This window comes from Bipolaris zeicola, assembly GCF_000523435.1.
Source record: "Bipolaris zeicola 26-R-13 unplaced genomic scaffold scaffold_251, whole genome shotgun sequence".
Taxonomy (NCBI): Eukaryota; Fungi; Ascomycota; class Dothideomycetes; order Pleosporales; family Pleosporaceae; genus Bipolaris; species Bipolaris zeicola.
The window spans coordinates 1-14,396 of record NW_006912300.1 but is presented as its reverse complement, the minus strand read 5'-3'; the positions used below and the strand labels follow the sequence as shown (position 1 = coordinate 14,396).

General features: G+C 50.6%; 6 protein-coding genes across 6 annotated transcripts; 4 read left to right on the top strand and 2 right to left on the bottom strand.

Moving 5' to 3' along the window:
* Positions 1 to 399: 399 nt before the first annotated feature.
* Positions 400 to 882, top strand: COCCADRAFT_108264 (uncharacterized protein; the record flags this gene model as incomplete). Its single annotated transcript, XM_007718733.1, has 1 exon — positions 400 to 882. The coding sequence occupies one exon, from the start codon at positions 400 to 402 to the stop codon at positions 880 to 882; it is 483 nt and encodes a 160-aa protein (XP_007716923.1).
* Positions 883 to 3,119: 2,237 nt separating this feature from the next.
* COCCADRAFT_108285 (uncharacterized protein) lies at positions 3,120 to 3,733 on the top strand (the record flags this gene model as incomplete). Its single annotated transcript, XM_007718732.1, has 3 exons — positions 3,120 to 3,270; positions 3,323 to 3,464; positions 3,652 to 3,733. 3 exons carry the CDS (start codon positions 3,120 to 3,122, stop codon positions 3,731 to 3,733), a joined length of 375 nt encoding a protein of 124 aa, XP_007716922.1.
* Positions 3,734 to 5,317: 1,584 nt separating this feature from the next.
* COCCADRAFT_8904 (uncharacterized protein) lies at positions 5,318 to 6,960 on the top strand (the record flags this gene model as incomplete). Its single annotated transcript, XM_007718731.1, has 3 exons — positions 5,318 to 5,482; positions 5,531 to 5,650; positions 5,701 to 6,960. The coding sequence occupies 3 exons, from the start codon at positions 5,318 to 5,320 to the stop codon at positions 6,958 to 6,960; spliced, it is 1,545 nt and encodes a 514-aa protein (XP_007716921.1).
* A 174-nt stretch (positions 6,961 to 7,134) lies between these two features.
* Positions 7,135 to 10,392, bottom strand: COCCADRAFT_108266 (uncharacterized protein; the record flags this gene model as incomplete). The annotated part of the gene is made up of 1 exon (XM_007718730.1): positions 7,135 to 10,392. One exon carries the CDS (start codon positions 10,390 to 10,392, stop codon positions 7,135 to 7,137), a length of 3,258 nt encoding a protein of 1,085 aa, XP_007716920.1.
* Positions 10,393 to 11,076: 684 nt separating this feature from the next.
* On the bottom strand, positions 11,077 to 12,320 carry COCCADRAFT_8902 (uncharacterized protein; the record flags this gene model as incomplete). The annotated part of the gene is made up of 2 exons (XM_007718729.1): positions 11,077 to 12,240; positions 12,294 to 12,320. 2 exons carry the CDS (start codon positions 12,318 to 12,320, stop codon positions 11,077 to 11,079), a joined length of 1,191 nt encoding a protein of 396 aa, XP_007716919.1.
* A 170-nt stretch (positions 12,321 to 12,490) lies between these two features.
* Positions 12,491 to 13,924, top strand: COCCADRAFT_8901 (uncharacterized protein; the record flags this gene model as incomplete). The annotated part of the gene is made up of 4 exons (XM_007718728.1): positions 12,491 to 12,702; positions 12,753 to 13,333; positions 13,382 to 13,489; positions 13,539 to 13,924. 4 exons carry the CDS (start codon positions 12,491 to 12,493, stop codon positions 13,922 to 13,924), a joined length of 1,287 nt encoding a protein of 428 aa, XP_007716918.1.
* Positions 13,925 to 14,396: the final 472 nt, after the last annotated feature.

Genomic DNA, 14,396 nt, shown 5'->3' with positions numbered 1-14,396 from the left:
CCCTTTCTCACTCATACAATGTGAAGAACCTCTTTCCGCGATGAATCAACGCATCGATGGCACTTCTTTGTGCTTCGCACCTACTCCTCGGCTCCAAAGTAGCGTTGCCGCTCACTACTTGCTTCTTCGGCACTCAGCTATCGCAGAAGGAAATGGCTGTTCGCGGTGATCCTGAAACATGTTGCCAGAAATAAAGACACGAGCACTACCCTACCTTTCGCCATGTCCTATTCCCTTTTCTCTGCTCTGGCCTCACCCTCTTGACGGCAGTGTTTTCATATTTCTGCTCCTGCTGGACGTCTCTGTTCCTTCTGTCGTCGTTTCGTTCATCCTTCCCTTTCTGAGCTATCCAAGGGCAAACTCCTCGGTTTCACTTCCATTGTGGCATTCATCAACATAATGCCCTTGCTTCCTCGCATGGTCATAGCCACCAGGCAAGTGTTCGAGGACGAAACGCCACACGAAGTCAGTGCCTTCAAATACTACTTCCTCCTCATCGGCGTGCTTGTTGTGATGGTCGCTTTCTTGCTATGGTACTTGCATCGACGTACAAATTATAGAAGAGAGTTTTGTGGGCAAGACAGCGAGCAGCCACCAGCAAGGGATATCCAAACGTGGTCTCAACCTCGGAGATTCATGTACGGTATTTACGAAGCCAGCAGCTCATTTCTTAGCCGCCAGAGTGAGGGCCTAGATCAAAATGGCGATGCACCACCACCATATCAGCCCAAGTCAAGAGCCCCAACTATCGATGTGGAGATTCCACTTCCAACCTTATCAAGGAGTCTGAGTCAACGCTCCCAACGCTCCCAGCGCTCCCAACACACCCAACCACCGCATTATCCTAGCAGTACTGGAGGAGCCACAAGTACGACCGAATGACAGGAGGTTGTTCACTCTTGAAGAGCCATTGGAACAAGACACAAGGGCCAGCCTTGCAGTTTGGCTACATGCAAAGGATTTGGGACCATAATATCCATCAGAACCCACATTGGGCACTTTGTTCAACTACAGAAATTTTTACCAACCACTATGAATCAACTCATTCAAAGTTCCGATACCCCTTTTTCACCTTTGAAATATGCACGCGCTTGCGCTACTGTCTTATATGATTGAACCCGACAGCCAATAGTCAACTCAGTCGCGAGCCACTTGGACTATACTTTCTGGTATTCCCTATAGCCACGTCATCACGACCACTTGCAGTTTACAGCCTTGATCCTACGTGTAGTATAGCGTGGAAAGATTGTCTTGAGATTTCAAGCTAGCACGAGACGCATTTCCTGCAAGTTACCTTGCCACGCCAAGTGCTGCGTCGCTTGGATCTGACGTGCTTTTCGTTGCCTAGTTGCCACTGGAAGCCCTAACCAATGCCCAGTTTCGGCATATGGCCAAGAATCAAGCATTCTCCTTCTGTCTGGATGCCTCCAAAAATGTCCAGGTACTGTCATGAGTGGTAACTAGTGAATGGAGCTATCATAGACTCAAAATTTACAAAGATCTCATACGTAGGCAACAAGAACGACGTATCATGACTTGGCCACTTGCGTCTTCTAATCTCGAAGATGCGACTTTCTCGTACTGCCGGGCCGAATTTTGCATTCTTAAACGTCATTGTGTATATTCCTGAGCGTAAGGTTACTAATCGGATCTCAGCTTATGTTATGTTAGCTCGGCCTACTACCCGGGCCATGCCGCTCCCCTTCTCGCGTAGTGGGCCGCATGATGCAGAAGCGGCACGACGGCATACAGGCGGCACATTGCGTGCACAGGGCAGTCATGATGGTTGCACCTTGCTTTGTGTTCAGTAATCTGTCATTTTACTGGCTGTTCCTCGGTTCAGCAAAAGTCGACCCTTGTCTTCCATCGCACAGCCTTCGTACGAGGCGATGAAGCACACATGTAGTGTACATTGAACGCGCTGCCAAGATCTCGTCATGCACCCCACCATAACCAGTTGGCTACCTATATGCCAATATGCGAGGATGCTGCACCTTTTTCGACCCCCGTTCGACATGCTGCTCGTGCTTCGAAATTGTCTCACAAAGCCAAGAAATTTCACAGCAGAAACTCTAGTCTACTTCTGATCACTATACTTGCCCAAAGTGCAGACTAACGGAACGATTCTTCACTCAATGTGGCTGTGACGTCGAGTGCTACGCATGGATGGGCTTGCTTACCGTACTCGAGCTGTACCTGACTAGGTAACATGAGGCAAAAGCACACTTGATTATAAATTCGTCCCTTGGTATGCTGACTTGAGAAGCAGTGATGGCACTCGTAGCTGCACGATCGGTGGCTTGCATGTTATGCCTTTCTCCCGAACTACTCGGAGCCGAGCTCGGTACACCGAGAACAAACATACCAATGGAGTTTGCCAACATACGCCACTGGATAAGGCTATTCCTCCTCCATGAGACTCCATCACTATCCGCTCTACAACAACCTCATAGTTATGGCTGAATCGCGCCAAGATGAATGGTTATTATTGGCATGTTTAGCTGTGACACTAATGCATCGGCCGATCTCCAGTCTCCACCTTCTATGCTAAGGCTTCTAGCGCAATCGAGCAATTTACTACCAACACACCAGAGAGCCACTTGCTCCCGATAACTCTCACTGGGTTTTATGATCATTCAGGCCTTGTTCTCTCCGCAACTTGCCATGCGCCATGGCCAAACATCCCTGTTCATGGGTGGAGTCGGAAAGGGTTAGTAACATGCAACCAGACCCAGGGAGTGATAACATATCGAGGCATAGGGCAGGGTAGAGACGCAGTAAAAGGTAGGACATCCCACAACAGGAATGATCCCATTAGGGACACTTTTTGTGGATGTGTAAGAAAGACGCCCGGCAATCATTTCGGCTAGGCCGAAAATTGAGACGAGCCCTTCTCTTGATATCATCACAACATCGAAGCATATATCGTCACTGAATTCCCACTGCCGCCGGAATCAAGTTACGTTATTTCTCAAAAAACATATCACCCGCTATTCACATAACAGTCATGTTTATGCCAGGAACTCTCGTAGTCAGTGAGTCGTATCGCTGCCCCTTAAAAAACAGTTGCTTCAGATACATTTGTAACAATCTCAGTTACATGCAACGAGGCCAATCCAATGGTTGACCCGGCACGCCACTTCAATCTCAACACCAGTACTACACGGGTTATCAGAACGGCTGGAGGACGCACAGAAGGAGCTATCAACAGTATCTATCAGGTAGCCCAGTCGGTTAAGATTGACATGATTATTGTTGTTCAGCATACTAGTATGTATTTATCTCGATTTTATTGAAGCTTGTCTAATCAATGATTACCCAGGTTGTCCTTGGTCGCCCGGTGAAGTGGAAAACAATGTCCGGTCAGATATTCAAGGGCTCAAAGCCTCACCGTATGTTCAGAATGATATATCCATCATTGGATACATCCTTGATCTTGCCAATGATCAACTACGTGAGGTCAAGTACGTTCAAGCCCTCTCCGGTCCTTCCTCATGGCAGTCTACGTCTTCACCTATCATTTTTCAAAATCTGATTTGTCCATTTTTATGGCACTCGACAGGCAATCAGTCTTCGAGCTGAAGAGGAGGCTGGATAAAATTTGATATATGCTACAATTGTGGGATTGGATGAAGCTAATATGCAAATCAGTGTACCTCGCACCGGGCCTGAAGCTGAAGGGAGACAGCAAGTACTCGATCAGATGAAAGACTTTAGTCCGTTCTGGAGCTGAGACACCTATGTGTCTGCATACTTTGCAACACAAGCAACGATTCCCTATCTGCTGACTACAGCCAATTGTACCAACGACGAGTTAGATGATAATGAGACCATGATGTCATGTCCAATCAACTCATTCTCTGTATTGCGTATGTGTTACCTCGTACGCATCAATCGTATATTTTGAGCCTTGAATTAGGTTACAGATGCTGGTTCAGCTTTGTAGGACGTTATACACACCTATCAGAAGTACACATCAAACCTAATGATTCTATACGGAACATTTCCCCTTGCTTTTCCAAGAAGACGATCTCGGGAATGCCATGGCTCTCACTCAAATCGGTATAGTGCCTTGGTGCCCACATCATATCCGTATTTGTCTCCGGATTGGACAGTGACATCGATTACCACTTCCATCTTATCCTCCAACATAAATTACTACAGTTTATTCACCCGGACGGCAGATATTGCAATCCATCGAGGATAACCGTTCCGCGTCACAGTACATTTGCAATTCAAATTAATCATTGTCAGAAACTGATTTACTAATTGAGCGATAGGCTAGTTACCACCCAGCCTTCTTCGAAGCTCCATTGCGTATGTATGTATTCTCTTTCACTGCCATTCTCAGGACTTCATACGGGCACTACGGGAAATAGAAGCTTTCCTAGCATCGGACAAGTGTAAAAAAACCATATCAATTTTCTGGGCTTATCTTTGGTCGCTGTTACGTTCGTACGAATTACTTCAAGAGATATGAATGGATATCGAAGCCACCTGCATGAAGCAGTTTCACTGGAATTGAGATTAGTGGCAAGGCCCGGAGTACGATATGCAAAGCAAGTTCGATCCAAGTCCAATAATCAAACAATACTATCGGAACCATCTCATTCCCAGATGGCTCAAGAGAAATCTCGTTACAGCATCATGCGCAGAATCAGGTGCCCAGATGTGTCTGATGCTCTCAGATCTGCAATGGTTGAGAACGCACGTGCGAGTTCGAACCAAGGAAAGCCAATGCGAAGATCAGCACACGCCGCGGGTATCAGCGAACCTAGCCACGCATCTGGGATCTCACAGACCATGGTTCGAGATAGCGTTGGCATGGGCTGGCGTGCAGAAAGGTCGCTACTATTGGCGCATCCACACCACTAATGCACGCATGCAGTCACACGCCCGCTTTATCTGCTTCCGCCACAGACGCGAATACATGAAGTGTGCAGATACTCTTGTAAATCACTCAATCCGGAAAGAATCGTTACGTTGTGCCATTCATTACTAGGTCAAACGACCAATCGCAAACTATGGTATTTCTTTTTCCGTATCTGCATCCTAATGCACCCGGGTCCTCGATGCCGCTGCCTCTGTGCAGGGTCATCTACACGCGTCGTCAGCTTCTCCAAATCGAGTGGAGAATGGTATGCGGTAGTGGCAACATTACCGCATTGCGGGGTTCCCAAGCGTGGCTGTAGTTGTGGTGTTTAAAGCGCGGATGTCCCGTAGGATATGCTGCCGAGATGAGCGCTGGTAGTTCTCACGCTGGCCTGTGGGTAGAGTATCGACTATGGCGAAGAGCAGTGAAAAAAATGGAGCAACAATGGAGAGTGTGAGGGATGTCGAGAAAGAAGGCGTTGTGCAGCAGGTGGGATGTGCACAAGAATCTGTAGCTGTGAGTGCTACGACCTCGACCGAGGGTTTGCCGTTATCCAAGGCTCGGTGTGTAGCACTGGTTGCAGTACTGACTATAGCATCCGCCATGATTGTAAGTGGTGAATTGTAATCTTGAGTAACAGCAACTAATCTCGAATAGACAGTAGCGATACAAGATTCGGTCACCGTACTGCCCACCATCGGACGAGAACTGGGGATTCCTGCTAGCCGACAGCACTGGATTGTCTTGTCTTACAATCTTACCTTTGTACCATTCCTTGTCAGTCATTCTCATGCTCTCTTCGAAGCTCTTGCTAATTCTCCGTACAGATATTCAGTGGCCGCCTGGCAGACGTTTACGGCCGACGACGAACATTCCTCATAGGCTCATCATTCTTCACAGCAGCATCAATAATGGCACCCTTCGTCCCGAACGAAAGCGGTTTCGACGCTATACGTGGACTTCAAGGTCTCAGTGCCGCGGCCATGGCATCTGCTGCGCTAGGAATCCTATCCTCCACATTCCCACCCAGAAACGCCAAAGACATAGCATTCAGCTTCTTCGCCATCGGTGCACCCCTTGGATGCATATTCGGCAACCCCCTCGGCAGTCTCATCGGAGAGCATCTACCCTGGCAATGGACATACTGGATCCTCAGCATCACCGCCGGCATCTGCACAGCCGCAAGTTACTCCATCATCCCGCGACCGCCTCCCTCCCCTACTCCCAGCAAAGCCAGCACAATCGATTGGATCGGCGCCGCAATCTTCACGCTCGCTCTCATCTTCCTCGTCCTCGCTCTTTCCAATGGCAACGAAATCGGCTGGCGCACACCCTGGATCCCCACACTCCTTGTTCTCTCTTTCTTCCTCCTCGCAAGCTACACATACTGGCACCACCGCCTCTCCACAACACCCAACAAGACTCCCTTCATTACCCCCTTCATCCTTACCCAAAAACAACTCACACCAATCCTCGTCATATCCGCGCTCGTCACAGCTTCGTACACCATTTTCCTAGCCACCTCTCTCCGTTGGTTCACAGCATACCAAGCCCTACCCACTTTGCAAATACTTCTCCAATTCCTTCCCGCGGGCATCTGCGCTCTGCTAATCGCAGTCATAACACCCCTCATCCTGTCTCGCATACCAGGGTTATACATCCTCCTCTTCAGCACAGCTTGCGTATCCCTATCCTGTCTCCTCTTCGCTATCCCGCTTCCAGAACACACTATCTACTGGGCGTACGGACTCCCGGGTATGATACTTTGCGCTGCAGGCGTCGTCACTGCGGGACCCGTTCTTACGCTTTTTGTGGCAAGTGCTGTCTCTGAAGAAGATTCGGCGCTCGGAGCGGGGCTGATCACGGGTGTGGGGATGGTTGGGCGGGTGATTGGGGGTGTTATTGCGACGGCGGTGGAGATGGAAATTGAAGGCGGGGAGAAGGGAGTGGCGCTGGCGCCGGGGGGTTATGCATTGAAAGAGGGGATAAGGGGTATGGCGTGGTTTGGTTTCGCGGTTAGTATAGTAGCAGTAATGGTGGTTGGGGGTTTTACGAGGGGAATGGGGTCATTGAGGGGAAGAGATTAAGTGAATAGGATGTTTTGTAAAGGTAGATAGACGTTTTTGTTGCGAGAAGAATAAACTCGACTCATTAGAAAGGAATAGGGAAGAAATAAATCAGTAATCAACCCACTAACCACATATCTTCGCATCATTTCTCCTCAGCGAAACTTGCTCCCAAAAAGCATCACGTATACCATCCTATGCCCCCAGTTTCTCCCTAACCTTCTTGACACACGCCTTCTTCTTCCAACAAGCCCTATACCACGCATCCAAACCCCTAAATTTCTCTGCACTCCACCCATTCCACTCTTCCACCAACGCATCAATAACAGGCCAAGCCAAGCAATCCGCAATACTAAACCTAGCCCCAGCTATATACGGCCCGGCATGCATTTCGAATCCACCCTCTAGTTGTTGGAGTAGAGAAGAAAGAGTAGCGTCGAACTCGGATACCGTTGCTGCCGGTGAATTGACACGGGAAAGCCATGTTTTCGTGATATCGGCGGTGGCAAGCATAGTTGGGTATGCAGATGCGGTCACAGAGTGTGAAGAAGAAGACGTGTCGATCGGATAATAGCGATCGAGGTAGAGTAGAATGGAAAAAGGAGTATGAATCTCCGTGTGATGCGTGTCTGCGTCGCGAAACGTAACCTGGCGGTCCCGTTCATACGTTTCGTCTGTTGCCGGTGCTTCGAGAAGCGAATAGGGGATTTTGCATTCTGCAAGGGCGATTTGGACTTGGCGAGTTTCGATGGGGTTGTTGGAGGCGAAGAGGAGGGGAGTGTCTTTTGGTGGGGTTTGGAGATGGAGAGTGTCGAAGCCATCGCCGTACCATTCGTCCCAATCGAAATCTGGATCATGGTTTTCGCGGCTGAATGCTGTGATGACACGTTTGGCTTCCTCTTCGTCGCCGTTGATCACGTCTGCTGCGTCACGTTGCTCTCGGGCTGTTGCGCCTTGGCCCCATATCGTGCTTTCCTTTGCGTCGAGAAAGGTGCCAATGTTGCGAAACGTCAGGCTGATGCGTATGCCATTGTGGCTTGTTTCCGCCTCACTGCGTTCGGAAGCCAGGCGCTTGTCCGGCTGGATAGCATGAAGCCACTTCCTGTTTGATTCGAGCCCAAGAACAAACATGGAGTTGTGTGGTAGAGGCACACGCTGGGTCTCGCGCTGGGCGACGGCGCTGTCGTCCACCAAAGTTTCATCTTTCTTCGATTGCGGTTTCTTTCTCCGAATGCGCATGGTACGCTGCGATCCAAAACTCACGTTGACGATAGAAGAACCTTTGACAATATCGAGGGTCTTGTCCGAGTGTTCAGATATGAAATCGTTACCCGATCGATAGAGCTGGATCAAGACATGATTCAGTGGATGTCCTACAAGCTTTTCGGCTTGCTTGCGTATTATTTGCACTTTTGGCGAGAAACGCAAAAGCGGGAGAGTCTGATCTGCAGGATGACGGTAAACTGGCATGGATCCGTCATCTCCAAATGCACCTTGGCAGCATACAAGACGTGGTACTTCACCTTGCTGATGTAGCATTTTCTGCCATCGCACTTCGTTGTAAAGGTGTCCAAATATAAGGTCTTTCAGTGGTTGAGATGGATCGGAGGGGTGATGGAGATCGCTTGGAAGGAAGTCGTGTATAATCCTTGAGTCACCCTGTGCGATTTCATCTTCGGGCCCAAGAACAGGCAAGTTGGCGAGCGACTTTAGCTTTGAAGGTTTGCTCTTGGTGGGAGCCTTTGCCGTTTCTTCAATAGTCGTTGTTGTGAATATTCCTGGCGGCGTCTTATTCTGTTGTGGCTCAACAGCAGGCGACTCTGACTGTGACACGGAAGCAGGCTTTTCACTCTCCACAAGGGCCTGTTGGATTTCCTTCTCATCTTGTTTCGAAATCGTTGAAGCTGCCTTTGAAGAAGGAGCTGAACCTCGTCTCGCGTCGGGTCCGGAATCCGATTTGGGCCCCCTGGAAAGTGACATGCGTACTCGATCCGAAAACCCTGATAGTCTATTCTTGTCCTTTTCTTCACACTTGGCCGAAAGCAATGGCACAGATGCCGCATTTTTCAACGCATGCTGTCTGGCTTCCTTCCCACGCAGGTCCGCGGCACTTCCTGCTTTGGTGATTTGCGAGGTGCGTTGAGCATCCGCTGGGGTTCCAGTAGATTTTGAAGTCGCACCGTCCATGATTGGAGTCGAATCAACTTTGACCGAGGTTGTTGACGCGCTGAGCTCGGCAGTGACATCTGCATCGTCATCATTCTGTTCTCCTTCTTTACCCTTCTTTTTCTTCTTCTTCGTTTTCCCAGACCTCATCCTTATCTTGGTTTTGACCAACTTCGGCTTCTCTTCTTGCGCACCAGGCACCGTTGCACCCTTGACCAGCATGTCAGCAAACTCCTGGTCAGTAGGCTGTTTGTTTTGCTCAGCGACCGGCTTCTCATCTGGTCGTAATTCCTTCTCCAACAATGCTTTACCGTTTTCACCCAGAGACATTTTGGCTAACAAATCCTCGACCGTCTTCTCATTTTGCTTTGAATCACTCTTTGCGCCATTGGAAGACAGTTCCGGCTTCTGTGGTATTTCCGCCGGGTCTTTTTCAAGGATTTCCTCGCTATTTACTAGGTATGCATCGAAAAAATCATCCATGCGCTTTAATGCCAGCTCATGCCTGGTTTCCTTACGAAAGCCCAAACAGTCTTCAATGACGCAAATCTTGATCCCATGTCGAGCTGCATCGATGACAGTCGCCAATACAGAGACATTTGTGATGCACCCGCATATGAAGAGTTCTGTAACAAGCCTTGCGCGCAGTGTAATCAGCAGATTCGTACCTTGAAAGGCAGAATAGTTGGTGGTCCGAATTACCGCATCTGCCGGTAGCTCCATATGTTGGGTGACGAAATCGATAAACTCGGCACCGCGTGTCTTGGGCACGCATGCGGGCATCCGCTTTTCGCTCTTCAACAAGAATAGCTCGTCATCCTCTTCGACTGAAGCCTTTGCAATCTCTTTTGGCAGCGTCTTTCTTCGCGCTGATACGCGCTTTAGCAAGTCGAGAGCGCGTTGCTTGTGTTTTGATGACTTTGACTGCGCAGGTAACGAGGCCGCCTCTTTTGCCAAGTCGTCATCGCCAACCTCCGGGCCGCTCTCATCACCGTCGATCAGTCCACCCACAACAAGCGCGTCTCCCTCGCCAGTGTCTGCTCCAGTGGCGATACGGTCTGTTTCGTAGAGCGTCTGGACCCATATAACATTGCCGCTAAGTTCGCGAAACTTAGGTACCAGAGTTTGGATGCGGTCGAGAAAGCCGGTCGAGGTGTTTACCGGAAGGCGTCCGTCAGGTAGGACAAAGTCGTTTTGCAAGCCAATGGCAAGAAGCGCTTGATGAGTCTGGAACTTGGGCTGGTTCTGGGACACCAGGTCCATGAGGTCGGCCATCTTGGAGGCCATGGTGGCAGCAAGGCGAAGTGTAAGAGTTGAGTCAAGCGCTAGGCAGCTACAGTTTTGGCTACAAGTTTAGCGCCAATGCCTTCGTGATTATGAGGCCTCAGATGCAATCAGAGGTTGACGAGTATTAGGAACAATGGGTACCAAAAGGGCGTACTAGATAACATGGCATGATATGAGATGGAAATGCAAAGGTGGACTACGTAGGATCCGCAAAGAAAAAGTCTAGAAGGCGGAGGCGGTCCGAATTTGGGCAAATTCGTAATCGGACGGCTGCAGGGATGGTTACATTAGAGAGGTGCGCTATAGGAGTGATGGGCCGGAGAGGGCGTTGGGGGCGACTCGAAACGGCGAGGCGTGTTGGTGTTTTCCGCATCCAAAGGCCGCTAGGTGGCTGCTCACTCCCCCCGCCGTTAGTGCGGGGCAACGGATGGATGGGAGCAGCAGCACTGGCTAATTGCCCAACCGGGCTGATCTACTTTACGCTGTCGGTGGGTATTCCCGCGGGCATGTCAGGGTCGCGCTTCTAGTCGTCTCTCACGGTCAAGCCCAGACGCCTTTTCTCCGCGCGGGCGTACCTTTGCTGACAGCATTGCCCCAAGCTATACTGAGCATGATATAGCGCGAGATGAGCCTCACGGTGGCTTGCGCTTCACCGCCAAACCTTACGACCCATGGAAGCAAGTCTCACTTGCTGGTAAAAAAAGCCGTAATCTTCTGCGAACCGTCAGATTTGCGTGTTTTGGCCGCGCTGCCGTTGCTCGTGGCACTCCTGGTGACGCGCTTCTTTGCAGGCGTGGACGCTGACTTGATAGGACTCTTTATCAGAGACGCCGATGGTTCGGACTTGACGCGTTTACTCGAGGGTTCTTGCTCTCCTGTACTACCGTTGTCATCTTCGCTGTTGTTCTCTCGCTTGATGCCTTGCGACTCATGAGCCGGTTCGGAGTGTGCTGTCACTGGTACAGGTAGCGGGGCGTTATCTTCGGTATCTTCGGTACCTTCCACACGGTCCATTGTCTCACGTTTCTCATTCACGTCATGATCGACCTTGGCGGCTGCTCGTTGGTTGCCAAAGAAGTTTGCAATGTTGTTCTTGTTATCGGCGCTGTTGATTGGTACAAGAAACGAGGGCGAGTTGTTGCCGACCTTGCCAACATCTTTGCTGACTGGGTAGCACTCAAGGTCGCCTTGGAATGGCTGCAAAAGGGATTGTAAATCTTTGCTCCATTCGGTGTGGGTTGGGTCGAGCCAAGTACGGATTGCGTCGGATCCGTTCTCGAGGATGACGGGCATGCGGTCGTGTAGAAAGCGGAGCTGCTGGTTGGATTCGGTAGTTATGATTGTGTAGGTGAAGAGCTTCTCACTGGAGCCTTCAAACTGAACACAGTCCCATAAGCCGGCGAAGCACATGAGCTGGCCATCTTTGCGTTTTGTAAAGTGTGGTATCTTGTCCTTGCTCCCGCTCTTCTTGAGCCATTCGTAGAATCCCTGTGCCACGACGATGCATCGCTTCTTCTTCTTCATAGTTGTCCATATCCCACGGTCTTCGACGAGAGAGTCATCGCGGCAGTTGATCGTCTTCATCTTGGAACCGTAGTCGGGGTTGCGCTTGGTCCAAAAGGGCACGAGGCCCCATTGCATGGACTGCAGCTTGTACTGGGTGTCGTTGTCGCTCGACGGGGAAGTTTCGTGATAACGAACAGTTTCGGAGCCCTCTGCTCGATAGACCAGGCCGTGGTAGCCTGGGGCAAAGTTGTAGCTCTGTCGTATGGTGCCGTCGTCATCGTCGGGGGCTTCTGCGACGGGCATATGCGAGTGCTCGAGCTGTCGGCGGACCTCGGATGGCCGCTGGGGGTTCTGTCAGCTGTCATGTAGCATCGCGTAGAGTAACAAGAACTTACCAAGGCCAGCACATAACGGCCGCACATGTTGCGGTGTCTCAAGACATGGCTGGTGGTAGAGTGCAGACGTCATGCGGCGACCCTCAGCCCTACGCGGAACTGCACGCGGCGGGCACTAAAAGTTCATTCCGTCATGCACTCGCTCCACCACATTTGCTCGCTATTCTCGACACTTCGTTGCCCCCGGCCAGCGCACCATGTTGAGCAGGACAATTGTACGCGCCACTCCTCGAGTGAGTGCGTATGCTCGGTGCGAAGCCCAGGCGCCTCTTGAGCGATGCACCAGGCGGCCTGCAACACCATGGCGGCCAGCACAGCAGTCACTGGGCCGGCGTCACGCATCGATGCGGGTACAGTTCAGTGAGCAGTACCGCAAGAGCCCCGTCCTATTTCCCTTTGCCATTGGAGTGTATGCCGGACGATCCAGCTACCAAGCCCTGCGCTAACCCACCCCGCCAGCATCACCCTCGTCTCAGGCATCTGCGTCTTCTACATTCCCTGGTACTACAAGAATGTCATCATCAAGCCCTACCACAACTTCCCCGAGCCCGTCGCAAAGAAGCTCCGCAAAGCCCTCTTCTACAGCCGCGGCAAATGGCTCGATATCCGCGAGGCCAACAAGCACTTCAGGCAGGCCCTCGCCCTCGCCGACGAGCTGGGCATGGATCCTTTTAGCGATGAGATAATGGGCGTCAAGTACACCATTGCTCAGTTGTTTGAGGATGCAGGGTATTATAGCTTGGCAATTGATGTGCTGGAGATTATGCGCAACGACTGCCAGCGATGGGTCGACGAGTTTTCAGACAAGCACTGGACGACGGGGAACCGCAGTCGGGTCAAAAAGAATATGGTGCAGATCAATCTGAAGCTGGGCCAGCTCTATGACGTTCGATACGTCAATGAGCCTGAGAATGGCGAAAAGAGACTTGTTGAGGCTGTCGAGAGTGCGCTCAAGGAGCAGCAGCGACGGGAGAAAGAGGGCGTCAAGAATGGAGAGGGATCATGGTTGACGAACGAAGAGATGGGTGGCACATTAGAAGGTATGCACTATAATCTTTGTATGGACATGAAATGCTGACGCGACGCAGCTCTCGGGACACACTACGAGCAGTTTGACTCGCACTACCTGGCCACGCCTCTGTTTGTCAAGGCACTACAACTATGTCCACCAAATTCATGTCATAGCGTAGTCTTGAGTACGTTCTCAGTCTCTCTATTAATATCAGCCCAAACTAATCCACCCAGTGAACAACATCTCCACCTGTCTAGTCCAGCAGACTCCACCCTCCTCCACCGACGCAATCACCATGTCCCCCCTCCCCTCCGACTTCCCCGTCTCAAACACCGCCCCACGCGCCCTCCTCATTGAGCAAGCCCGCCAATGGGCTGAACGCGCCCTACAACAAGCCAACCAAATAAAGTCCCCAGACCGCACAGAAGAATGCGACATGGGCTGCGCAGTCGCTACCCACAACCTAGGCGAATTCTTCGAAATGGAAGGCAAGACCGCTGAAGCACGCAAACAGTACGAAGAAGCGGCTGCTCTCGCGAAGAAAATGGGGTTTACAGAGGGTGTGGCAAATGCGCGGGCGGGATTGAAGCGGGTGAAGGAGTTGGAGAAGAAAGCATAGTAACCCGAACCAAGACTTGGATGTATTTGTATATGGAAGAGAAGAAAAATCAAGCATCGCATTACAAATGACAGCATAGTTCGATCCCTCCTTAGAAAGAAAGAGCAAAGGCTAAACTACACAGTGTATATCTCTCCTATCCATCCATCCATCCATCTATCCATACTCATGAGTCCAAAAAAAAGAACGGCGCGCTGTGACAAATCTCCCTATATCTTCGCAAAAAAAAAGAGGCCCAATGGCGAAGATGGCTAGTTACATTCGTATTCTCCCCCCTTCTCCCTTTCCCCCATTTCAAAGAAAAGTGGGGAGAAGTATGCAAGTCAAACAAAAGCATGTATAACGTGTTTCACCAGTGTGCGCCCCACCCCAGTGTGCGCCCCACGAAATCCTAGTACCTTACCTGCGTAATAATAACGCGTAATGTCTCAACAACGCCAAACTCTAAAGACCTATACTGAAGCTGACGTTA